This window comes from Ranitomeya imitator, chromosome 3, assembly GCF_032444005.1.
Source record: "Ranitomeya imitator isolate aRanImi1 chromosome 3, aRanImi1.pri, whole genome shotgun sequence".
Lineage (NCBI taxonomy): Eukaryota > Metazoa > Chordata > Amphibia > Anura > Dendrobatidae > Ranitomeya > Ranitomeya imitator.
In genome coordinates, this window is record NC_091284.1 from 225,956,090 (window position 1) to 225,982,779 (window position 26,690).

The 26,690-nt window shown below is 44.0% G+C and overlaps 1 protein-coding gene across 2 annotated transcripts in view; it reads right to left on the bottom strand.

Annotated features, from left to right (window-relative positions):
* RBBP5 (RB binding protein 5, histone lysine methyltransferase complex subunit) overlaps positions 1–26,113 on the bottom strand; it is a 51,991-nt gene extending 25,878 nt beyond the window's left edge. For both annotated transcript variants that reach the window (XM_069756208.1, XM_069756207.1), the window contains exons 1-9: positions 25,940–26,113; positions 14,691–14,716; positions 14,178–14,350; positions 12,360–12,500; positions 1,415–1,577; positions 1,221–1,330; positions 1,009–1,128; positions 597–750; positions 420–491 (exon numbers count right to left, since the gene is read on the bottom strand). In XM_069756208.1, the coding sequence (XP_069612309.1) occupies positions 420–491; positions 597–750; positions 1,009–1,128; positions 1,221–1,330; positions 1,415–1,577; positions 12,360–12,500; positions 14,178–14,350; positions 14,691–14,716; positions 25,940–25,958 (978 nt within the window). In that variant the 5' untranslated portion in view covers positions 25,959–26,113. The remainder of the gene's footprint in view (positions 1–419; positions 492–596; positions 751–1,008; positions 1,129–1,220; positions 1,331–1,414; positions 1,578–12,359; positions 12,501–14,177; positions 14,351–14,690; positions 14,717–25,939) is intronic.
* Between the last annotated feature and the right edge of the window lie 577 nt (positions 26,114–26,690).

Below are 26,690 nucleotides of genomic sequence, written 5' to 3' on the forward strand. Positions count from 1 at the left end.
TTGAGCCTCTGGGAACAGTGTTTTTTTTTTTAATTCCTTAAATGCATGAAATTGGGGCTCAAAATCATTTTTGCTATTGGGTTTCATTAAAATTTTGAACCGTATTGCTGGCAGCAGAATGAGGTAATGGAGTCAGCCACATTATCTTTATTTTATGGTCCATAACTCATTTTGTAGTCAGAGAGACCGTGTAATACAGAGATTATAGGATCCAAACGGTGCATAGTTTTTAGTGAAAGACAAATTAAAAAATTATTTTCAGTCTCAACTGCATGCTTTAAAAAAAAAAAAAAAAAGTATCCCCAAAGGTGGACAACCCCATCAAACAATTACATTGTCATTATTTTAATAGACTGCAAAATGGAGAGACCTTAAAAAAATTGCTTTTATTGATTCTGATCTGGCATTACAACACATACCACTTGGTTTTGTGCCCATATGGAAACGACACCGCTTGAAATTGATGCAATGATTGGTCGGACCGGATGCCACTGGGAGGTAGAGAAAAAGAAAAATCAAAAATTGTCACTTCTTCTAAACAAATTATCTGAGGTGACGACACTTATTCACGGTCAATTCTGCAAATAGAAACTTACAGCAACATCTAGTAAGAGTTCACCACGCGTTCCATGCAGAATTTTCACCAGGTTCCCAATGCTCTTCTCCCAAATATAGAGCGCATGTTGCCTTGCAGAACCTGCCACAATGTACTCGCCATCCCCAGAAAAGCAACACTTCTTCCACGGAGTCCTGAGAGAGAACAAAAAAAAAAAAACCATCACTTACCTGCGATAATACTAAGTCACTAAGTAATTAGGACTACAAGCCTCTTCAGAATCCTACATCTGTGTTTGCAGGCTTTGTTCGGAGCAGAACTACAGAATTATATGGTAAGCAGATGTGGATAAAGCCTTACGTGGGTCATCCAATGACCCCCAACGTTGAAGGGGCAGTTTCTGTGAAACAGAGTGTTGGGGTTTTCAGCCCTTGCATGTTTCAGATAAATACCTGTTCACTAAATCTTGCAGCTTCTGCATGGGTTCAGGCTCCCCATCCCTGCCACATGTCAATATTTCCCGTCCATCATATACTCTAATGATTCTGTCGGCTGTGTTTATCAAAAAACAGCTAAAGAAAGAAAAAAATAAAAATAAATGACTAATGTAATGTCATCCAAAATGACACACGAGGACATAAAGGACTCAGACAGTTCCACTCACCTGCCCTTGCGAGCAAATTCTATGGATTTGATTGCAGTTGTATTACTGGTTCCAGTTGTGACCCGGAAAGATGCTACCAGCGCCTGAGTGTTTGTTTTCAACACTAAGATCTGGAAAGAATAAAGCAAACCAGGACTGTGGAGCTGTGCGGATTCTGGTTTTCTCCTATTATAAAAACATATATGAGTTCTTACTTTTCCCTTGGCATTCCCTGTATAGATATAGTCCCCTCGCCGATCATATGATGCAACTACATTAAGGTCGGAGTCATCATCCACTGGTAACACTACGTGACTGGAGTCTGACAGTGTTAACATGACCGGTGCAGACTTCATGGGGCACACCAGGACTTTGTCTCTGTAATAATAATACATAATAATCCTTATTTTTATATAGCGCTAACATATTCCGCAGCGCTTTACAGTTTGCACACATTATCATCACTGTCCCCGATGAGGCTCATAATCTAAATTTCCTCAGTAGGGCTTTTGAAAGTGGAAGGAAACTTGAGAACCCGGAGGAAACCCACGCAAACACGGGGAGAACAGACAAACTCCTTACAGATGTTTTAATCCAATAAATTAGGAGAATATCTTTACCCTAAGTAAATATAAATATATTTCAAGTAGACACATATACATATCCAAAAGAAAAAAAGAGAAACTACTTGAAAAAAATTTCCCACTCAATTATATATTAAAATCCAATAATGTTTTTTATTTAAACACCAATCAAGAACAATACACAAAAAAAGAAATGTAAAAACAAGAGGGGCAGGTCAATATGTATAATTTTTTTGTACAACAAGTCTCAATATTAAAGTTTATCATTTCACAACACTGGTCACTTAGAAAATATAGGATTCAATAAATCAATAAATTCAATAAATAACTGAAAGGGGAGGAGATAAACCCATAGCACCTTACTAGTAATTGCATAAATAGCATATATCTTTAGAAAACTCCTCCACAATTATTTTTTAGGGAACCACAGGGACGAAGCAACGTGTGAAACGCGCGTTGAGGAGTGTGAGGCGGCGGGACTACTACACCTAACATGAGCACTGGTTAGAATGTATTGTGCTTCTTTTGAAATATGATTGTGGAGAAGTTTCTTTGAGGAAATACGCTATTTATTAGCAGTTATTGGTAACATAGCAATATGTGGTTCCCTAAAAAATAATTGTGGAGGAGTTTTCTAAAGATATATGCTATTTATGCAATTACTAGTAAGGTGCTATGGGTTTATCTCCTCCCCTTTCAGTTATTTATTGAATTTATTGATTTATTGAATCCTATATTTTCTAAGTGACCAGTGTTGTGAAATTATAAACTTTAATATTGAGACTTGTTGTACAAAAAAAAAAAAAAAAAATCATATATTGACCTGCCCCTCTTGTTTTTAAATTTCTTTTTTTGTGTATTGTTCTTGATTGGTGTTTAAATAAAAAAAATTATTGGATTTTAATATTTAATTGAGTGGGAAATTTTTTCAAGAAGTTTCTCTTTTTTTCTTCCTTACAGATGTTGTCCAAGGTGGGATTAGACATCTAAAATCCATTGTGCACTCATCTACCATTTACACGTATCATTTATGATGTAGCAGAACATATCCAAAGAGCGTGCTCTTTAACTCCTAAAAGCAACATGCATCATTGCGGAAGTGACTGTGGACGGAGGCGGCTCAGGAGCTGCTCTCTCTCCACATGTGGTAGATGCCGGCTAGGTTACAAAGCCGACATATGTCTCTAGCACTAATCGCTGCTGTCAGGCATTTGTATGCAGCCATCATTCTCTGACAGAGTTTAAATGGCGCAGATGCCAATACTCTGGCTCCGATAGTCACCACCCTCCTCCACTATGCAATCGCAAGGCTCTGATGACTTACCATTGCAGCCAGAGCCTGAAGAAGGCCCCCCTCTCACTGCTATCTCAGTCCTCCTGTGACAGACTAATATTTTTCTTTCATAGGTTGAAGGATTGTGACTATACCAAAGCCGCAGAGAACTATTCATGTAGTGCTTTTAATAGGATTAGCATTAGTGATGAGCGAATATACTCGTTACTCGAGATTTCCTAAGCATGCTCGGGTGACCTCTGAGTATTTTTTTAGTGCTTGGAGATTTAGTTTTCTTCGCCGCAGCTGAATGATTTGCATGTGTTAGCCAACGTAAGTACATGTGGGGATTCCCTAGCAACCTGGCAACCCCCACATGTACTTATGCTGGCTAACAGATGTAAATCATTCAGCTGCGGCAAGAAAAACTAAATCTCCGAGCACTAAAAAAAAAAAAAAAAATACTCGAGGACACCAGAGCATGCTCGGAAAAACTCGAGTAATGAGTATATTCGCTTATCACTAATTAGCATGCATTGTTTAATCCCTTGCAATTACAAGTCTAGTATGATGGCGAGGTTCCAGAAATCCATCTTCACATCAGATTTTAACTTTTTGCTTGGATACTACAGAACAAACTGTGTGTTAGATAGTACATACTCCACAGGATAAAGTCCTAGTTGTACATAGCAGCACAAGTCCTCTCTAGTGGTAATCACGGACTGGGATGGATCAGAGATGTGCGGTATATATAGAATATTTCGACTTAAGCAAAGCATTCGATACAGTATCTCATACTATCCTTATTGGAAAAATGAACACGTGTGGGATTGACAAGGCTACGGTTAGCTGGATTCATAACTGGCTCAGTAATCGTAGTCAAAGAGTGGTAATAAATGCTTGCACATCCAATTGGAATAGTGTTTCAAGTGCTCTGTCCTGGCCCCAGTGTTGTTCAACATTTTAATAAGTGATCTTGCTGAGGGAACTGAGGGACAGCTAAAGGTACCTTCACACATAACGATTTCGTTAACGATATCGTTGCAACGTCACGCTTTTTGTGACGTAGCAACGATCCCACTAACGATCTCGTTATGTGTGACAGCGACCAATGATCAGGCCCCTGCTGGGAGATCGTTGGTCGCTGGGGAATGATCAGGACCTTTTTTTGGTCGCTGATCACCCGCTGTCATCGCTGGATCGGCGTGTGTGACACCGATCCAGCGATGTGTTCACTTGTAACCAGGGTAAATATCGGGTTACTAAGCGCGGCCCTGCACTTAGTAACCCGATGTTTACCCTGGTTACCCGGGGACTTCGGCATCGTTGAAGATAGTTTCAACGATGCCGAAGTCTTTCCCCCGATCGTTGGTCGCTGGAGAGAGCTGTCTGTGTGACAGCTCCCCAGCGACCACGCAACGACTTACCAACGATCACGGCCAGGTCGTATCGCTTGTCGTGATCGTTGTTAAGTCGTTTAGTGTAACGGTACCTTTACACTAGAGAAGGCAAAGGATTCAGAAGGATCTAGATAAGCTTGAACAATAGGTAGTGACTAATGGTATTTAACCCCTTCCCGACCTGTGACACAGCGTATGCGTCATGAAAGTCGGTGCCAATCCGACCTGTGACGCATATGCTGTGTCACAGAAAGATCACGTCCTTGCAGATCGGGTGAAAGGGTTAACTCCCATTTCACCCGATCTGCAGGGACAGGGGGAGTGGTAGTTTAGCCCAGGGGGGGTGGCTTCACCCCCCCCGTGGCTACGATCGCTCTGATTGGCTGTTGAAAGTGAAACTGCCAATCAGAGCGATTTGTAATATTTCACCTAAAAAACTGGTGAAATATTACAATCCAGCCATGGCCGATGCTGCAATATCATCGGCCATGGCTGGAAACACTTATGTGCACCCACCCCACCCATCGCCCCCGCAGCCGTGGTCCGCTCCCCTCCGTCCTGTGCTTCGCTCCCCCGTGCTCCAATCACTCCCCCCGTGCTCCAATCAAACCCCCCCCGCACTCCGATCCACCCCCCCCCCGTGCTCCGATCCACCCCCCTGCACAGCGATCCCCCACCCCGTGCTCCAATCCAACCCCCCGTGTTCCGATCCACCCCCCCATGCTCCGACACCCCCCCCCTTATACTTACCTAGCCTCCTGGGGTCCGTCCGTCTTCTTTCCCGGGCGCCGCCATCTTCCAAAATGGCGGGCGCATGTGCAGTGCGCCCGCCGAATCTGCCGGCCGGCAGATTCGTTCCAAAGTGAGTTTTGATCACTGAGATATAACCTCTCAGTATTCAAAATAAAAAAAATAGTAAATGACTCCCCCCCCCCCCCCCTTGTCACCCCCATAGGTAGGGACAATAAAAAAAAAATAAAAAAAAAAGAATTTTTTTTTTTCCACTAATGTTGGGGTAAGAACTAGGGTTAGGGGTAGGGTTAGGGATGTGCACACGTATTCTGGTCCTCTGCGGATTTTTCCGCAGAGGATTTGATAAATCCGCAGGGCTAAACCGCTGTGGATTTATCGCGGATTTACCGCGGTTTTTCTGCGCATTTCACTGCGGTTTTACAACTGCGATTTTCTATTGGAGCAGTTGTAAAACCGCTGCAGAATCCACAGAAAGAAGTGACATGCTGCGGAATGTAAACCGCTGCGTTTCCATACAGTTTTTCTGCAGCATGTGTACAGCGATTTTTGTTTCCCATAGGTTTACATTGAACTGTAAACTCATGGGAAACTGCTGCGGATCCGCAGCGTTTTCCGCAGCATGTGCACATACCTTTAGAATTAGGCTATGTGCACACGGTGCGGACTTGGCTGCAGATCCGCAGCAGTGTTCCATCAGGTTTACAGTACCATGTAAACATATGGAAAACCAAATCCGCTGTGCCCATGGTGCGGAAAATACCGCGCGGAAACGCTGCGTTGTATTTTCCGCAGCATGTCAATTCTTTGTGCGGATTCCGCAGCGTTTTACACCTGTTCCTCAATAGGAATCCACAGGTGAAATCCGCACAAAAAACACTGGCAATCCGCGGTAAATCCGCAGGTAAAACGCAGTGCCGTTTACCCGCGGATTTTTCAAAAATGGTGCTGAAAAATCTCATACGAATCCGCAACGTTGGCACATAGCCTTAGGGTTAGGTTGGAATTAGGGTTGTGGTTAGGGTTACGGCTACAGTTGGGATAAGGGTTAGGGGTGTGTTGGAGTTAGAATTGAGGGGTTTCCACTGTTTAGGCACATCAGGGGTCTCCAAATGCAACATGGCGTCACCATTGATTCCAGCCAATCTTGTATTCAAAAAGTCAAATGGTGCTCCCTCACTTCCGAGCCCTGACGTGTGCCCAAACAGTGGTTTACCCCCACATATGGGGTACCAGCATACTCAGGACAAACTGCGCAACAATTATTGGGGTCCAATTTCTCCTGTTACCCTTGAGAAAATAAAAAATTGCTTGCTAAAACATCATTTTTGAGGAAAGAAAAATGATTTTTTATTTTCACGGCTCTGCGTTGTAAACGTTTGTGAAGCACTTGGGGGTTCAAAGTGCTCACCACATATCTAGATAAGTTCCTTGGGGGGGTCTAGTTTCTAAAATGGGGTCACTTGTGGGGGGTTTCTACTGTTTAGGCACACCAGGGGCTCTGCAAACGCAACGTGACGCCCGCAGACCATTCCATCAAAGTCTGCATTTCAAAAGTCACTACTTCCCTTCTGAGCCCCGACGTGTGCCCAAACAGTGGTTTACCCCCACACATGGGGTATCAGCTTACTCAGGAGAAACTGGACAACAACTTTTGGGGTCCAATTTCTCCTGTAACCCTTGGGAAAATAAAAAATTCTGGGCTAAAAAATTATTTTTGAGGAAAGAAAACGTATTTATTATTTTCACGGCTCTGCATTATAAACTTCTATGAAGCACTTGGGGGTTGAAAGTGCTCACCACATATCTAGATAAGTTCCTTTGGGGGTCTAGTTTCCAAAATGGGGTCACTTGTGGGGGGTTTCTACTGTTTAGCCACATCAGGGGCTCTGCAAACGCAACGTGACGCCCGCAGAGCATTCCATCAAAGTCTGCATTTCAAAACGTCACTACTTCACTTCCGAGCCCCAGCATGTGCCTAAACAGTGGTTTACCCCCACATATGGGGTATCAGCGTACTCAGGAGAAACTGGACAACAAATATTGGGGTCAAATTTCTCCTGTTACCCTTGGGAAAATAAAAAATTGCGGGCTAAAAAATCATTTTTGAGAAAAGAATTTTTTATTTTTATTTTCATGGCTCTGCGTTATAAACTTCTGTGAAGCACTTGAGGGTTCAAAGTGCTCACCACACATCTAGATTAGTTCCTTTGGGGGTCTAGTTTCCAAAATGGGGTCATTTGTGGGGGATCTCCAATGTTTAGGCACACAGGGGCTCTCCAAACGCGACATGGTGTCCGCTAATGATTGGAGCTAATTTTCCATTTAAAAAGCCAAATGGCGTGCCTTCCCTTCTGAGCCCTGCCGTGCGCCCAAACAGTGGTTTACCCCCACATATGGGGTATCTGCGTACTCAGGACAAACTGGACAACAACATTTGTGGTCCAATTTCTCATTTTACCATTGGCAAAATAGGAGATTCCAGGCTAAAAAATCATTTTTGAGAAAAGAAAAATTATTTTTTATTTTCATGGCTTTGCATTATAAACTTCTGTGAAGCACCTGGGGGTTTAAAGTGCTCAGAATGGATCTAGATAAGTTCCTTGGGGGTCTAGTTTCCAAAATGGGGTCACTTGTGGGGGAGCTCCAATGTTTAGGCACACAGGGTCTCTCCAAACGCGACATGGTGTCCGCTAACGATGGAAATAATTTTTCATTCAAAAAGTCAAATGGCGCTCCTTCCCTTCCGAGCCTTACCATGTGCCCAAACAGTGGTTTACCCCCACATGTGAGGTATCGGTGTACTCAGGAGGAATTGCCCAACAAATTTTAGGATCCATTTTATCCTGTTGTCCATGTGAAAATGAAAAAATTGAGGCTAAAAGAATTTTTGTGTGAAAAAAAAGTACTTTTTAATTTTTACGGATCAATTTGTGAAGCACCTGGGGGTTTAAAGGGCTCACTATGCATCTAGATAAGTTCCTTGGGGCGTCTAGTTTCCAAAATGGGGTCACTTGTGGGGGAGCTCCAATTTTTAGGCACACGGGTGCTCTCCAAACGTGACATGGTGTCCGCTAAAGAGTGCAGCCAATTTTTCATTCAAAAAGTCAAATGGTGCTCCTTCCCTTCCAAGCCCTGCCGTGCGCTCAAACAGTGGTTTACCCCCACATATGACGTATCAGCGTACTCAGGACAAATTGGACAACAACTTTCGTTGTTCAGTTTCTCCTTTTACCATTGGGAAACTAAAAAAATTGTTACTGAAAAATCATTTTTGTGACTAAAAAGTTAAATGTTCATTTTTTCCTTCCATGTTGCTTCTGCTGCTGTGAAGCACCTGAAGGGTTAATAAACTTCTGGAATGTGGTTTTGTGCACCTTGAGGGGTGCAGTTTTTAGAATGATGTCACTTTTGGGTATTTTCAGCCATATAGACCCCTCAAACTGACTTCAAATGTGAGGTGGTCCCTAAAAAAAATGGTTTTGTAAATTTCGTTGTAAAAATGAGAAATCGCTGGTCAAATTTTAACCCATATAACTTCCGAGCAAAAAAAAAATTTGTTTCCAAAATTGTGCTGATGTAAAGTAGACGTGTGGGAAATGTTGTTATTTATGAACTATTTTGTGTCACATAACTCTCTGGTTTAAACAGAATAAAAATTCAAAATGTGAAAATTGCGAAATTTTCAAAATTTTCGCCAAATTTCCGTTTTTATCACAAATAAACACAGAATATATTGACCTAAATTTACCACTAACACGAAGCCCAATAAGTCACGAAAATACAATCTCAGAACCGCTAGGATCCATTGAAGCGTTCCTGAGTTATTACCTCATAAAGGGACACTGGTCAGAATTGCAAAAAACGGCAAGGTCTTTAAGGTCAAAATAGGCTGGGTCATGAAGGGGTTAACAGAGATTCTACATATGAGTCAACAGTGTGATGGATGTATTAAGAGAAAATGATCCTATTTCTTCCTTCGGAAGAAGCAAGAATGCAAAATGTGCGTTAAGGGGTTCGCACACGTGGTCCTTCAGTTTGACTCAGTGGTACAGTATGTCACCCTAAGGGTTATATGCATCTTTTTGCTATGTGGATTGCTTGCACCAATATAATGCTACTATATTGCACTTTAAATAACTTTCCTCTTTGTTTATGCACTTTCGCAGTGATTATGATATAGATTTAAAGGAGATATATATGGGTATTGGAAGATGCTTGGCATAATTTGCAAAAAGGCATGTAAGGAACTATAGAAATGATTGCAGCAGGATATTTGGTTTAAATCACCAATAGGATGTAATTCTTTCTATCCCACTAGAGGACAGTGTAATAAAATAATATGAAAAATCATCCTATATACACACTGCTCAAAATAAATAAAGGGAACACTTAAACAGCAGAATATAACTCCTAGTAAATGAAACTTCTGTGAAATCAAACTGTCCACTTAGGGAGCAACACTGTTTGACAATCAATTTCACATGCGGTTGTGCAAATGGAATAGACAACAGATGGAAATTATTGGCAATTATCAAGACACACTCAATAAAGGAGTGGTTCTGCAGGTGGCGACCACAGACCACATCTCAGTACCAATGCTTTCTGGCTGATGTTCTGGTCACTTTTGAATGTTGGTTGTGCTTTCACACTCGTGGTAGCATGAGACAGACTCTACAACCCACACAAGTGGCTCAGGTAGTGCAGCTCATCCAGGATGGCACATCAATGTGAACTGTGGCAAGAAGGTTTGCTGAGTGTCAGCGTAGTGTCCAGAGGCTGGAGGCGCTACCAGGAGACAGGCCAGTACACCAGGAGATGTGGAGGGGGCTGTAGGAGGGCAACAACCCAGCAGCAGGACGGCTACCTCAACCTTTGTGCAAGGAGGAACAGGAGGATCACTGCCAGAGCCCTGCAAAATGACCTCCAGCAGGCCACAAATGTTCATGTGTCTGCACAAACGGTTAGAAACCGTCTCCATAAGGATGGTCTGAGTGCCCGACGTCCACAGATGGGGGTTGTCCTCACAGCCCAACACCGTGCAGGACACTTGGCATTTGCCACAGAACATCAGGATTGGCAAATTCACCACTTGCACCCTGTGTTCTTCACAGATGAAAGCAGGTTCACACTGAGCACATGTGGCAGACATGACAGAGTCTGGAAACGCCATGGAGAGCGATCTGCCTGCAACATCCTTCAGCATGACCGGTTTTTGGCAGTGGGTCAGTAATGGTGTGGTGTGGCATTTCTTTGGAGGGCCGTACAACCCTCCATGTGCTCGCCAGAGGTAGCCTGACTGCCATTAGGTACCGAGATGAGATCCTCAGACCCTTATGAGACCATATGTTGGTGCGGTTGGCCCTGGGTTCCTCCTAATGCAGGACAATGCCAGACCTCATGTGGCTGGAGTGTGTCAGCAGTTCCTGCAAGATGAAGGCATTGAAGCTATGGACTGGCCCGCCCGTTCCCCAGACCTGAATCCGATTGAACACATCTGGGACATCATGTCTCGCACCATTCACCAACGTCACGTTGCACCACAGGCTGTCCAGGAGTTGGCGGATGTTTAAGTCCAGGTCTGGGAGGAGATCCCTCAGGAGACAATCCGCCACCTCATCAGGAGCATGCCCAGGCATTGTAGGGAGGTCATACAGGCACGTGGAGGCCACACACTCTGAGCATCATTTCCTTGTCTTGAGGCATTTCCACTGAAGTTGGATCAGCCTGTAACTTCATTTTCCACTTTGATTTTGAGCATCATTCCAACTCCAGATCCCCGTGGGATATTGGTTGTGATTTACGTTGATAATTTTTAGGTTTTACTGTTCTCAACACATTCCACTATATAATGAATAAAGATTTACAACTGGAATATTTCATTCAGTGATATCTAGGATGTGGGATTTTAATGTTCCCTTTATTTATTTTGAGCAGTGTATATAACATTTCTGTATTGATTTTGTATTGGAGATTTGTGACTGCAATTCTTGAGAAGGTTTTGGTGAATATAGTGCCACAGTCTAATATAATGAGGATGGTGTTTTTGTGAGAATAATCGTGTATTTTTAAAGAACTAACTAATATTTGTACCACTTCTTACTTGAAGGTATCATGTATTGTCTAATCATGCACTACTTACAATCTATGTGTTTTATTAATTATTGTGTTTAATAAAGAATTGTTGATTTTATTAAGAAGTTCTCCAAGCTTTTTTGATAGAATAATTTAATCACCGATTTAGGAGAATTAGTATTTTGTGCCCAAAACTATCGGATATATATGTATTAGGAGAAGCAGAGTCTAGATCACGTGAGATAATTATCCCCTTCTACTTGGTCAGGCCTCACCTGGAACACTGTTTCCAGTTTTGGACACCACATTTTTAAAAGACATTGAAAAACTGGAGCAAGTTCAGAGAAGAGCGACCAGGATGGTGACAGAACTCCAGAGTATGTCCTCCAAGAAACAGGCAAAGGTTCTGGAAATATTTAGCTTGCAAAAAAGAAGGTTAAGAGGAGACTTAATAGCTGTCTACAAATATCTGACGGGATGTCACATTGTAGAAGGATCATCCTTATTCTCATTTGCACAAGGAAAGACTAGAAGCGATGGAAATAAACTGAAAGGGAGAAGATACAGATTAGTTATTGGAAAAAAAAAACATTTTGACAGTGATGGTGATCAATGAGTGGAACAGGGTGCCATGAGAGATGGTGAGTTCTCCATCAATGGAAGTCTTCAAACAGAGGCTGGACAGCACGATGTAGGGGCTGAGACCCTGATTCCAGCAGTGTATCAGTTATCTATGTGCTGTCATTTTGATAGAATAATTGCTGCAGATCTAGCAGTGATCAAATGCTGAGCTCTGTATAACCCTGCCCCCCTCACACCACTGATTGGCAACTTTCTGTTTACACTGTGCATTGACAGAAAGCTGCTAATCAGTGATGGGGAAGAGGTTACCCAGAGCAAGATAACTACATGATGACAACTAGTCCCCTGGTGATGTCTCCTACTGATAAAATGTTGATTTTATTGAAATTACAACAAGCAGCAGAGTAAGTGACATTGCTGGAAATGATCATCTCTGCCCCTGGATCACATAGCAAAAACCTGGTGAGATTCCCTGTAAGAAAAGCATGTTACTTACTGATCCCGCGGGTGAAACTGAACCTTGAGAATAGGGGAAGGGAATCTAAACCGTTGGTCGCAGTCTCCAGAGAGGACGTCCCACAAGGATACGATGTTGTCAGTCGAAGCGCTCACAAGCTTATGCCCATCTCTACTCCAGCTTAAAGGGAGAAAGCAGACATGGACGCTTAGGCTGTGTTCACACATTGCAGATTTTTCGCTGTTTTTTTTTTTTTTTTTTTGTGCTAGAAAAACGCGGAAAAAAACTCATACATTATGCATCCCATCATTTAGAATGGATATCCAGAGCAAGAAAAGTAACAGCGCACTCACCGGTGTTGAGCAAAAAGCGATTTATTCACATGCAATCATGCGGTGCAGGGAGGATGGTGAACACATCCGCATGTGTTCACCACCCTCCCTGCACCGCATGATTGCATGTGAATAAAACGCTTTTTGCTCAACACCGGTGAGTGCGCTGTTACTTTTCTTGCTCTGGATATCCTTATACAAATTGTTTTTTTCATGAAGCAGCACCCAGGTGGAGCTTGTATAGCGATTACTTTTTTTCTATTGTGACTAAAGGCTTATACGGTGTGGCATTTAATACCCCTGAAGCAGAAAGGGTCTAACGTATAACGGTTGTGCGATTGCAATATTTCTGGACTGTGGACATCATTTAGAATGCATTCCGCATTTTTTGTGCACATGATGCGTTTTTTTTTCCCGTGAAAAAAACGCATCGCGGTAAAAAACGCAGCATCTACATTAATTTTGCATACTTCCCTCTATATTATTGCATTGTGAAACTCCGGAAAAATCCGCAAAAAAAAAAAAAAACGCACCGCAAACACGGTAAAAACACATGCGGATTTCTTGCAGAAAACGTCCTGTTTTGCCCCGTCACACACAGCGAGATCGCTAGCGAGATCGCTGCTGAGTCACAAGTTTTGTGACGCAACAGCGATCTCAGTAGCGATCTCGCTATGTGTGACACGTAGCAGCGATCAGGCCCCTGCTGTGAGATCGCTGGTCGTGCCGGAATGGCCTGGGCCATTTTTTGATCGTTGAGGTCCCGCTGGGTAGCACACATCGCTGTGTTTGACACCTTACCAACGACCTCGCTGACAGGACGTCCCATTGAATCGTCATGAAATAGCATCGTTCTACAGGTCGCTACAGTTCGCCGCATCGCTGCTGCGTCGTTGGGGAGATCACACTGTGTGACATCTCACCAGCGACCACATAGCGACGCTTGAGCGATCCCTGACAGGTCGTATCGTTGTCGGAATCGCTCAAGCGTCGCTATGTGTGACGGGGCCTTTAATTAGAAAGGTTTCCTGGGATTAGATAAAATCTCAGCTTGGGTCAAAAAAAAAAAAAAAAAAAAAAAGTTAAAAATAAGAAATCTTACTGGTTGCAATATTACAGGCAGTTATTCATCATTGCACATTCTGACAAATCCCCATTTCACGTACAAGGCTAGCTATACTTTCAGCATATGAAAAATCATTTCAATGGATGTGTATTTTAATGGGTTTTCTAGTACTTCTTATTGACGGCCTATCATTAGGATTTTCATTTTCAGAGTTATTACTATACCCGACCTGTGACAGAGCTGGGAAAACCCAGCCAAAGCCCAATAGCTGGAGGAGGCGCTGCGGAAACAGCTGAGGGTAGCTGAGCCAACTTGTTTCTGTGACTCTTTTTCTAGAGTACTAGACAATACTAGACTAGTGCCCACCCAGTCGGTACAGACAGGAAAATCACATGACAGACAATTTCCATGATTTACACCATCATATCTTCTGCCTTTCTGTAAAAAACACACACTCACCAAAGAGAGCACACTGGATGAATATGTGCACTTAAAATCTTAGCAATGCCCCTTGTTAGAAAGTCCCAGATGACAATACGTCCATCGTTGCAGCCCACAGCAAGCAGCGTTCCCCACCTGTTAAACGTACAGGTGAGGGCCATACTGATGCAATCCAACGTGCCATCTGCTTCCTACAACACAAAAGCACAATCACTACATGTATACACGCAAGGCAAAGTCATTCTAAGTAACAGAATATGTCCAAAAGCACTGGTCATAAACCCCCCAAACTTGTTTAAATAGGGTGGTCTACCCCTGAATTTTTTTTTTCATCCAGGGACATAAGGCTGGAACAAGTTCTGTTTCAACATTACAAGCCTCTACTGATTGGATATTGATGACTTATACAGAGCATAGGTCATCAATGTTACATACATACCTAGAAAACCCTTTAACCCGTATAGAAATAACTGTATAAACAATCAGTAGATTACACATAGTAATTGCACACATGGCATAATACACACTTACCTCTGGGTAATTTTGACCAAAGGATTCTAGAGGGATAAACAAAAAAAATTCTAAGATTATCATAGACTTAAAGATGACCTAAGGCTTGCCCTCCCTTCTAGCAGCATGCAGTCTCACACAGAAATAATCTGCAGCTTCATCCACCTTCCGCTATTTACTGCGTTACAGTACGGGGTTTCCTGTAGCTAAAAAAAGTTGCTAAACATTTAGAGAGTAAATGGAGGCAGAACTAGAACCTTGAGGGAACAGTGATTATAGGCTGATAAAATATATTAGATTCATGAATCCACGTGTTCTACTGAAATCTGGGGAAAAGAGGCGACAATAGGAAACTGTAACAAGTTTTTCAAGCATTTCTTTTGTTATGCACAAACCTGCCAAGAATAGAAATGAGCTTCAGTCACCCACTACGGCCTGCAGTCTTTGGTGACAAGCTTCAGCGGTGACAGTACAACGACAAGATATCACCGCTACAGACAATCACTGGCATTGGCTTCAGTGGTCACGCTCTGTAGTCGTAGCATCAACCTTGCAGCTTGTCCACAAAGACTGGAAGGGGCAGCGGCAGAGAGGCAGCGCTGAAGTGCCATGGGTACGAATAGCTGGATATGCAGTAAACAGAAATTCATGGTAACTTTTAAAAGGAATCTCTGGGAATACAAAAAAGAATCACAAGGTCATAACTAAATTCCTAAGTCCTTTTAATGAGCAAATCATTTTGCCCATGGAGGTAATCAGTATAGCACTGAAACAGCTGCCGTCTTGTTACACGGATAGAAACCAGAATGTTAACAGGTCAGATGCCTGCGAGTATGTGCAGTAGGCAGCTCCACTGGTATAACTGGGAGAATGCTTATCTCCAGGTCACAGCAGCCACCCAGCATTCAGAAACATCATGAGGACAGCAGTGTAAGCAGCGTCTTCTTACTTCCTCAACCCTGATATCTCCAGTGTTAGGCCGAAGTCACACTAGAGACAAATATGGACGAGTTCTCTGCGAGAGAAAAAAAAAGGAAAAAAAATAATCGCATAACACTCGGTCCAATGTTAATCTATGAGGCAGCTCACATCATCCATTTTTTTTTTCCCCTCGGCCGCATTATACATGCGAGTGAATTGCACAGTATATCGGCCTAGACTCGCCAATGTAAGTCTATGGGTGCGAGAAAAAAAAGAAAAAACAGACACCACACAGACCATCAATGTGACTTGTGAGAAACATGCACACATTTTCCTCATTTAAGCCCATTGAGCCATTAAATTCAATGGTGAAAATCAGTGAGAAACGTAAAGCCATATGGATACATAGGTGCGAGGAAAATCGCATCATGGCATAGCAAACGGATTACACACGGATGACCATACAGAGAACATTTGTGCGACTCTCGGCAGGGAGACTCAGACCGATTTTTCATACGGCAAGTGTGACTCCAGCCTCACACTCAAAATACACGGTCGACATGAATGTAACCTGCCTAATCTTACCTCAGTACCCCACCCCTGGTAGCTCCAGTATTAGATCAGAAAGACAGGGCGGACAGCAGTGTGAGCAGCGTCTTCTTACCACAGCAGTTAGAATCTCCAGGTTAAGTAGACAGAAGTGTGAACATCCTTTTCTTACCCGAAAATGCACACACACTCTATGATGCCCCTACAGTACATTCCCCCCCACACACAGTAAGATCTTCCCCCCCCCCCCCCCCCATACACACACAGTACAATGGTAACATTATACAACAGCAGAGGAGTAAGCGGGGGGTGGTTTGGGAGTTTGGCTTCACGCGCTCTGCATGTGCTGTTCTGACGCTCAGTACACAGTTTTCCTGCGTTGTTCCTTTAAGACACGAAGCTGGCTAGTGGCTATACAAAAGATAGCTGTAGTCCGAATGATCATTCAGCTGAAGGTTCTCTCTACCAACTTCCACAAACACAGGGAAGATCGGCTCAGCGAACCGCAAAGACACACATTCAGTCTTTTCAGGGCGAGGCTGCAGAGCCCTGTTCTCAGGACTCCAACGTCCTGATTTCGGTATATCGGTATATCTGGGCGTCCCAGAGGTCAGATCCCAGCAGTCACAAAAAGTGCTCCCTATCCGAGTAGAGTAAGGTCCAGTCATGGAGACTGCAGAGAGAATATACTGATGTAGCAGAGCTGAACTTAAGGCCGGCGTCACACTCAGCGTATGAAAATACGGTCCGTTATTTACGGCCGTAATACGCAGAAAAGTCCCCAAAATAGTGATATATATATATATATATATCTCTATCTATCTATCTATCTATCTATCTATCTATCTATATATCTATCTTTAAAGCCGGTAATTCAATTGCCGGCTTTTCCTATCTCCTTCTCAAACCCAACATGATATGAGACATGGTTTACGTACAGTAAACCATCTCATATCCCCTTTTTTTGGGGGGGGGGAATATTCCACACTACTAATGTTAGTAGTGTGTATGTGCAAAATTTGGGTGCTCTAGCTAGTTAAAGGGTTAAATCGCGGAAAACATTGGCGTGGGCTCCTGCACAATTTTCTCCGCCAGAATGGTGAAGCCAGTGACAGAGGGCAGATATTAATAGCCTGGAGAAGGTCCATGGTTATTGCCCCCAACCCCCTCTCCCCCCTGGCTAAAAACATCTGCCCCCAGCCTGGGAAAATATTGTGAAAAGTTCCCAGGCTCGAGATGTGCCTTTACTGGGGTGGCTGGGGGCAGATGTTTTTAGCCGGGGTGGGGGTGGGGTGGGGCAATAACCATGGACCCTCTCCAGGCTATTAATATCTGCCCTCTGTCACTGGCTTCACCATTCTGGCGGAGAAAATTGCGAGGGAGCGATTTAACCCTTTAATTTAATAGCTAGAGCGCCCAAATTTTGCACATACACACTACTAACAGTAGTGTGGAATATGCAAAAAACACCGGATTACGTACCGGTAATGCTCTTTTATAGAGCCACGACAGCACCCACTGAGAGAGGGGATCCGCCCCTAGGAACAGGAAACCCTACGGAGAGATAAAAGGGGCGGTCCCCCTCGTTCCCACAGTTTGGGTTACAGAGATTGACCAGTTTTAGTAGACAATTCTTTATCATCATTTATTATAATTACGTATAACTACAAGAATCCACCACCCTTAACAGTGCTCATATGTACACTAATATATATAAATGGGAGGGAAGTGAAGGGGTGCTGTCGTGGCTCTATAAAAGAGCATTACCGGTACGTAATCCGGTGTTTTCTCTTCGCCACGACAGCACCCACTGAGAGACTTTCAGAGATAGTTATTTGGGGGGGATTATCGTATTAAGAACGGATCTACCGAAACACAAGTCAGTGGAGGCAGATAAATCTAATCTATAGTGACTATAGAAGGTAGAAGGAGAAGACCAGGTTGCGGCCTTACATATGAGTTCTATAGGAACCTCTGCTCGTTCAGCCCAGGATGATGCTATCGCCCGGGTGGAATGTGCCTTCACAGTCTCAGGTGGATTCTCCCCTTTAGATGAATAGGCCAGGTATATCGCCTCCCGAATCCATCGGGATAGTGTGCCTTTTGTTATACCCGATCCTTTCCTTTGACCCTGGAAGGAAACAAAGAGAGCCCTGCTCTTCCTCCAGGCGCTAGTCCTATCCAGATAAGCTATTATAGCCCTTCTCACATCTAAAGTATGGTATTTCTCTTCCTCCTGGTTTGTAGGATTATTATTAGAAAGAAGGAAGAAGGATCTCTTGAGATCTATGAAATTTTGTACACATTTTAGGAAGGTAGGAAGGGTCTGTCTTCAGGACAATTCTATCTGGAAAGATTGACATAAAGGGAGGATCTACAGATAGTGCCTGTATGTCACTTACCCTTCTTGCCGATACTAGCGCGACAAGAAGAACAGTCTTAAGTGAAATATATTTAATGTGAGCTGAGTCTAGAGGCTCAAATGGATGACCTGTTAAGGCTTCCAGGACCAAATTAATATCCCAAGGAGGCATCTGGGGAATCTGAACTGGCTCTGATCTCTGGCAAGCTGAAATAAATCTAGCTATCCATCTATTACCCGCAACATTGTGACTATACAAGGCCCCTAGAGCAGAAACTTGTACCTTCAGAGTATTAACTGAAAGGCCTAGGTCACGTCCTTTTTGAAGAAATTCTAGAATAGTGGAGACGGGAATTTCACTAGACAACGCTGATGGATAGAGATCTAGAAATTTCCTCCACACTCTCACATATATGTCAGTAGTGGATCTTTTTCTACTTGTCAACAAGGTATTAATTACACTATCGGAGAAGTCTCTTAGTTTTAACAGCTGCCTCTCAAATTCCAGGCTGTCAACCTTAGTCCCTTCACATGAGGGTGGTTGAAGGGCCCCTGGGAAAGAAGATCCTGATCCTCCGGGAGGATCCACGGATCCGAGATGGACATGGCTCTGAGCAGGGAAAACCATGGTCTTTTTGGCCAAAATGGGGCAATCAGGATTATATTTGCCCGGTCCTCCCTTATCTTCCTGATTACTGTTGGTAGAAGAATCAGAGGAGGAAAAGCGTATGCTTTCTGAAATGTCCAAGGAGTCTGAAGGGCATCGAGAATGTCGGGATTGTCGGCCCGGAACATTGAAGCGAATCTTTTTAGTTGTCGGTTTTGTCTTGTGGCGAAGAGATCTATCTCGGGTGTACCCCATTTCATGGTTATCATTTTGAAAATTTGATGATTTAGGACCCACTCTCCTTGGTGGAGGGTATGACGACTGAGGAAGTCTGCTCTTGAGTTGTCCACTCCTCTGACATGTAGCGCTGACAGGGACAGAAGATGTTCTTCGGCTATGGTTAGAATGTCTTCGGTTATAGACATGAGCGTTCCTGATCTTGTTCCTCCTTGATGATTGATATAGGCGACTGATGTCATGTTGTCGGACAGAATTCTGGTATGTGTCCCGTGTAGCTGCGGAAGGAATTCATATAGAGCATGATAGATAGCTTTTAGCTCTCTTATATTGGAAGAGTCGTCTGACTCCGTGACTGACCATAATCCTTGGACTAAATGGTCTTTTAAATGTGCGCCCCAGCCAGTAGGACTGGCATCAGTATATATTATATTTGAGGGTTTAACTACCCAGGGAACTCCACTGACCAGGTTTTTTGGATCTAGCCACCATATCAGAGATTGGATTACATTATTAGAAAGGGAAATTTTAATATTTAAATGACCATGAGATTTTTCTTCTTCATGTAAAATTGCATACTGTAAATGCCTCGAGTGAAATTGGGCCCATGGAACCGCTGGGATACATGACTTGAAGGAGCCAAGAAGGGACATGCCTTCTCTCAAAGAAATTAGGGGTTTATCTATTACCAACTGAACTTTATTCCTGACAGTTATCTGTTTATTTTCCGGAAGGAAACATTTCTGGCTTGTAGAATCTAATATAATCCCTAGGAAAATTTGCCGAGTTGTTGGGATAAGTCTAGATTTTTCCCAGTTTATTATCCAACCCAATCTTTGCAGAGATGCTATCATATCACACAACCGTTGTTGACATTGCGAAGGAGAATTTCCTACTACTAAGATGTCATCTAAGTAGGGAATTACGAGAGTGTCTTTTAGTCTTAGATATGACATTACCTCCGCCATTAGTTTAGTGAATACTCTTGGGGCTATAGATAGCCCAAAAGGCATTGCAGTATACTGAAAGTGTCGGACACACCCATTCAATACAATCGCTACCCGTAGATATTGTTGATGCTCTGCATAAATAGGTAGATGGTAATACGCATCTTTAAGGTCGAGAACTGTCATAAAGCAATAGGGAAACAGGAGTTTAATGGTGGACCGGATAGATTCCATCTTAAAGGTTTGATTTTCTAGGTAGATGTTTAATTTTTTAAGATTAATAATAGTTCTGAATGTTCCATCTGGTTTTGGAATCAAAAATAACGGGGAATAGAATCCCTTTCCCTCCTGTAGGAATGGAACCTCCACCAAGACTCCCTTAGCTAGGAGATTTATTACCTCCTGCTCCAATGCCTCTTGTTGTAACTGAGATTTTAATGAAGTCAATAGAAATGAGTCCGGAGGGACTCGGGAAAATTTTAATTGTAACCCAGAGGCAATAAGGTTATTTGCCCAAATATTTGCTGTTATGGCCCGCCATTCATTAGCAAAGGAGGACAATCTGCCTCCCACAGGTAGATCTGTCCTAACGGGGTTGTTCTTCAAACTTGAAAGGGCGCTTCCCAAAGAACGCACCCTTTTGTTTTGTGTCTCTTGTGGCCCAGCGATCCTGGTTCTTAAACTCCTTCCTTTTATTAAATGCGGCCTTTCGGAACGCTCTCCTATAAAATGGAACGTAATTATTACTATTTGGAAAGCCTTTCTTCCTTTCCCCTGCTTTAGTTAAGATCTCATCCAGTTTGGTACCAAACAGGTACTCACCCTGACATGGGAGGCTGCATAACTTAGACTTGGTCTGAGGGTCACCCTTCCAGCCCTTAAGCCATAGGGCCCTACGTGCTGCATTAGTTAATCCTGCCGACTTGGCTGCCAGGCGTATAGAGTCTGCAGATGAGTCCGCTAGAAAGGCTGTGGCACCTCTAATCAGGGGTATAGAGGACAATAATTTCTCTCGAGAGAGAGAGACCTCCTTTCAGCCCTTCTTCCAAGTCACTCAGCCAAACAAGCATGGATCTTGCGGTGCATGTGGCTGAGATTGCCGGTTTAAAGGCCCCTGCAGAAGTCTCCCATGCTCTTTTAAGGAGCGAATCGGCTTTGCGATCTAGAGGATCTTGTAACGAGCCTGAATCCTCTACAGGCAGTAAGGATTTCTTTGATGTAGACGCCACAGCTGCGTCTACTTTTGGGGCTTTTGACCATGTTGTGAATTCTTCATCATTAAAGGGGTAGCGTCTCTTTGAGGATGGTGGTAACCCCCTCTGCCCCTGGCTTTCCCACTCTTTTTTGATCAAACTTTTTACTGCCGTTATTACCGGAAAAGAGGGTCTCTTCTTTTCGGATAGGCCAGCAAACATAATGTCTTGCTGTGATTTAGGGACTTTAAGATCTTCTATGCCCATGGTATTGCAAACTGATCTCACCAGATTGTCAATGCTGTCTGTGGGGAAGCACGTATCCTGATCCTCATCTGAGGATACCTCCTGCTGCGATCTATCTGAGTTTGTATCCTCTAACTCAGAGGCCTGATTGGCTACAGGTGAAACGTATCCTCTTTTCTCCTTAATACGTGGCTCTCTGTCAATGCTTTGTAGGGCTCGTAATTCTTCCCTAATCATGGCCCTTATATCCTCTGATTTAACTGATGCTTCCTCACGTAACGTTGATTTTATACATGAATCACATAGCCTTTTAGTGTAACTATCCGGAAGGGGCTGGATACATAACGCACACTGCTTGTGTTTCGCTTTTTCCTTCCTTTTTGCCTATATAAAGGGAGAGGGACAATAATCAGGCTAGTGGGGTAGATGCACACTCACCCAGAAGCTGACCGATCAGGTACCGGCTGAGGAGGAGACATAGGTGCAGGTGGCTTTCTTTTGGACGATCCGCTCTGCCTAGAGCGGCTGCTGCTGCTGGCATGGCTACGAGGGGCGACAGTGGTAACCTCTAGCGAAGGTACCGCAGGCTCTCTCGGTGAATCCATCTTGGACGCCGGAATGCAGCGCCGGCGTCCTTTTTACATGGGGGCCGCCATGTTCTTCCTGTTGAACCCGGAAGTACTCACCACTTCCGGGTCGCATCCATCTTGGATCTCGTGCCGCACTGCCCGACGTCATCTCTCCTCTGCTCCCACACTGGATGCATGTATCCGGCGTCCAGGGGAGCGAAAAAATGGCAGCAATACCCCCGCAATTACCGCCAGCAGCGGCGCCGCAGTTCGGGTATAATCTTCTGCCGCAGGCTTGCCCGATGCGTCCTCCTGCCCGTGACCCATGCGACCTGGAGCCCTGGCCTCACGGAGCCTGCCAGCGGAGGGGGGAAACTGAAGCCAGGACCCCCGACGCTGCTTCCAGCACTGGAGCCCCTGCCGTCCTCTCAGGTAAACTGCACAGGCGGCATCCAGGCTAGGTATCCTCTTCTCCATTGGGTTCCCTTAGGAACAGGAAACCAAAACTGTGGGAGCGAGGGGGACCGCCCCTTTTATCTCTCCGTAGGGTTTCCTGTTCCTAGGGGCGGATCCCCTCTCTCAGTGGGTGCTGTCGTGGCGAAGAGAAAAAAGGGATATGAGATTTACTGTATGTAAACCATGTCTCATATCCTGTCGGGTTTGTGAAGGAGATCGGAGAAGCTGGCAATTGAATTACCAGCTTTTCGCCTATCTAGCGCTGTATGAAATATTAATATATATACATATATGTGTCTCACTGACATATATACATACCCCTATACTATGTGTAGACATTTCTTAGCTATTCTGTTCTGTCAGTGTGATTTTACTGTACACCGCACTGAATTGCCGGCTTTTCTATAGAACACCGCTGCGTATTTCTTGCAAGTCACACTGTTGCTCCGAGTGTAATCCGTAATTTTCTCGTCCCCATAGACTTTCATTGGCGATTTTTTTTTTGCGCAATACGGTGACAAATGCAGCATGCTGCGATTTTCTACGGCCGTAGAAGACCGTATAATACGGATCAGTAAAATACGGTAGATAGGAGCAGGGCCATAGAGGATCATTGTACCGTATGCAATGCGTATTTTCTGCACCTCTCATACATCCGTAAAACTCGCTAGTGTGATGCCAGCCTAACATGTAGTTCTGGGGCTGCATTCTTACATCCTTATGATAATCACCTGCAGTATTATGGACAACCGCTGAAAACATGGTATAGTCATTTTGTAACAAATCAGTTCTGTTACATCTCTGCAGAAAATTGTCACTACCTTATCCTAACTTTATACAGTGTAAACAGTTGACAAATTTGACACTACTGCATCAGTTATTTTACAATATGATCTGTGTTTTTATGCAGAGTTGAGTTTGGGCTTCAGTCTTATGTAACACTACAGACATTACTGTACAAAGAGCACAGATGTAGCAGAGTTAAGTGTGTCCTAGAAAAAACAGAATGTAAAATCAGGGTGCCCAGATGTAGGTGGAAGGACGCATCAACTCCACTCTGCTATGTCGGACACACTATGATGTTGCATTTCAGTTGGTCAGCAGTAGGGTTACCTGCAGTCCTCTGTAAAGCCACAGAAGATGATGTATTACGGTCATGTAGTTTTCAGCCCTTTGGCTTTACATAGGTGGGTCAGTCAGAAGAACTGAAAAAAAAAACTGACTGAGAGAGATTTTAGTCTAAGGGCAGAGACAGACTGCCGTATTTGTCGTGTGATAATGGCATCGCACTGCACAGACTGGCCGCCACCTCTCCTGACCAAGACAGTGTGATGGATTACTATGCAGCTGTCAAGCTCAGGTCAGGAGAGCCGACAGCCAGTATCTCGCACGAGAAATACGACAGTGCATCTCTGCCCTAAGAGAGGATTCATGTTCCCATACAGATGAAGACTATTCTAAGAGAGGAAAGGCATTGCTAGGTTCTGGAAACGAGAAACGCCTTATCGTGGATTCCAGGTACACATGAATTTGCCAATTTATGCGCTAAGCCTTCTTAATTTTTCATATTTCTAATGCAGTAATGCAATTCAATTTTCATATTTCATGCTTGCATGTTATGGCGCTACAGAGTGCTGCCTTTTTTGTTTGAGTCAGAAGAAGAATGTCTTTCCTCATGTGGATGAATATTTACAGAGCATCACAACTTGATTGAAATACCAGGAGAAGCCTCATGTATAGAACAACGCAGGAGACGTTTTTTTAAAGGCCTGTTATCTAGAGAACGTGCACAAGTGTTATTGTGACCTCAGCTCCACAGGATATTCCCCCACACACAGTATGATGCTCCCAAGGTGCCCCATAAAGAGAATGATGCTCCCACAGCCACCTTTACACAGTATGATGCCCCAAACAGAGGATGAGGCGACATCAATCACCCTTACACAAAGATGGCCCCTAAAGAGAATGATGCCCCCTCTACAGATAATACTCCCACAGCCACCCTTACACAGCATCATGCTCCCAAACTGCCCCATACAGATAATACTGCTCCCACAGAGCCACCCTTGACACAGCATGATGGCCCCACAGAGCCACCCTTGACACAGCATGATGGCCCCACGGAGCCACCCTTTACACAGCATGATGCCCCCACAAGCCACCCTTTACACAGCATGATGGCCCCACGGAGCCACCCTTTACACAGCATGATGGCCCCACGGAGCCACCCTTTACACAGCATGATGGCCCCACAGAGCCACCCTTGACACAGCATGATGGCCCCACGGAGCCACCCTTGACACAGCATGATGGCCCCACAGAGCCACCCTTGACACAGCATGATGCCCCCACAAGCCACCCTTTACACAGCATGATGCCCCCACAAGCCACCCTTTACACAGCATGATGGCCCCACGGAGCCACCCTTTACACAGCATGATGGCCCCACGGAGCCACCCTTTACACAGCATGATGCCCCCACAAGCCACCCTTTACACAGCATGCCCCCTACAGATAATAATGTCCCCACAGCCACCCTTACACAGCATGATGCTACCCACCCACCCACATACAGTTAAGTCAGGACGTTCCCTGACCTTCGGGGTAGTTCCTCAAATTCTAGACTGTCTCACAGGATCCAGAAGAGTAGGGAGGTTATGCATCTTCCTCCACAAGCAGACAGCTTCCTGCACGTGCTCACAGGCAACTGCACGACTAACATATTAAGACAGATTTCTGTCAGTGTAACAAGAAAGGTAGGACTTGCTAAAAGTATCCAGGAATTTACTGATGATGACTTTTTTTCTTCTATTCCCAGAGACCCATGTGAAGGAACATCTATATGTAGCGCTGGTTATACCCAAGATTAGCAATAACTGATATATTTAGCATTACAAGTATGATACAGTGAATCTAGAGAGCTCAGCACACGGCTCCGGCCCGTGAGACCGCACCGACCATGGAGTGATGGGATAGTGTGCTAGTGCCGTCATTACTGACCTGCTGTCTAGAAGCCTCCATCACTGCGGACATTACTCTCCATGTCAGAGACTAATAACTGTGCGACCACCTGACATTACCCGGCACTGAATGATCACACCGCGGGCAGTCAGCTGCCGGCCGCCCACGTCCCGTTCATCTTTCATACATCCCGCTCCTTTGCTCTCCCATTGTTGCACTTACCCAGTAACTCTAAATTCATGGCTCCGGTTTTCACCTAAACTTCCGAAGCTTCACCGCCGCCCCGGAAACGGGGCCGACGCCTCCCGAACGTCAGTGGCGAAATGTATATATATGAAAAGGGGCTGCTGTAAACCGCCTCCGAACGGTAACATAAGAGCTCAATCAGGCAAATGCACGGGCAGCTATAAGGTCTGAAAACAGGCAACAATGGAAGCCAGCCCGGGGCCTTCAAATCTGTACAGCACAGATTGTTGTCCCGATCACTAAACTGGCAACGGCTAAAAGGTTCCATGCGAGTGCACGTTCCTACCAAAACCCAGCAAAACAACATGAAGGCGCCGAGCCACAAACACTGTAACCAAAAGCTGGAAAGGGCAAAGCAATAAGTGAAGAGATCCTACATAATCTGTCTATCTAATATATCTATCCCATATCTATTTATCTACTATATTATCTATTCCATATCTATCTATCTATCTATCTATCTACTATATTATCTGTCTACTATATTATCTATCTATCCCATATCTATCCCATATCTATCTACTATATGAGCTATCTATCTATCTATCTACTATATTATCTGTCTATCTACTATATTATCTATCTATCCCATATCTATCTACTATATGAGCTATCTATCTATCTATCTATGCCATATCTATCTACTATATTAGTAACATAGTAACATAGTTAGTAAGGCCGAAAAAAGACATTTGTCCATCCAGTTCAGCCTATATTCCATCATAAT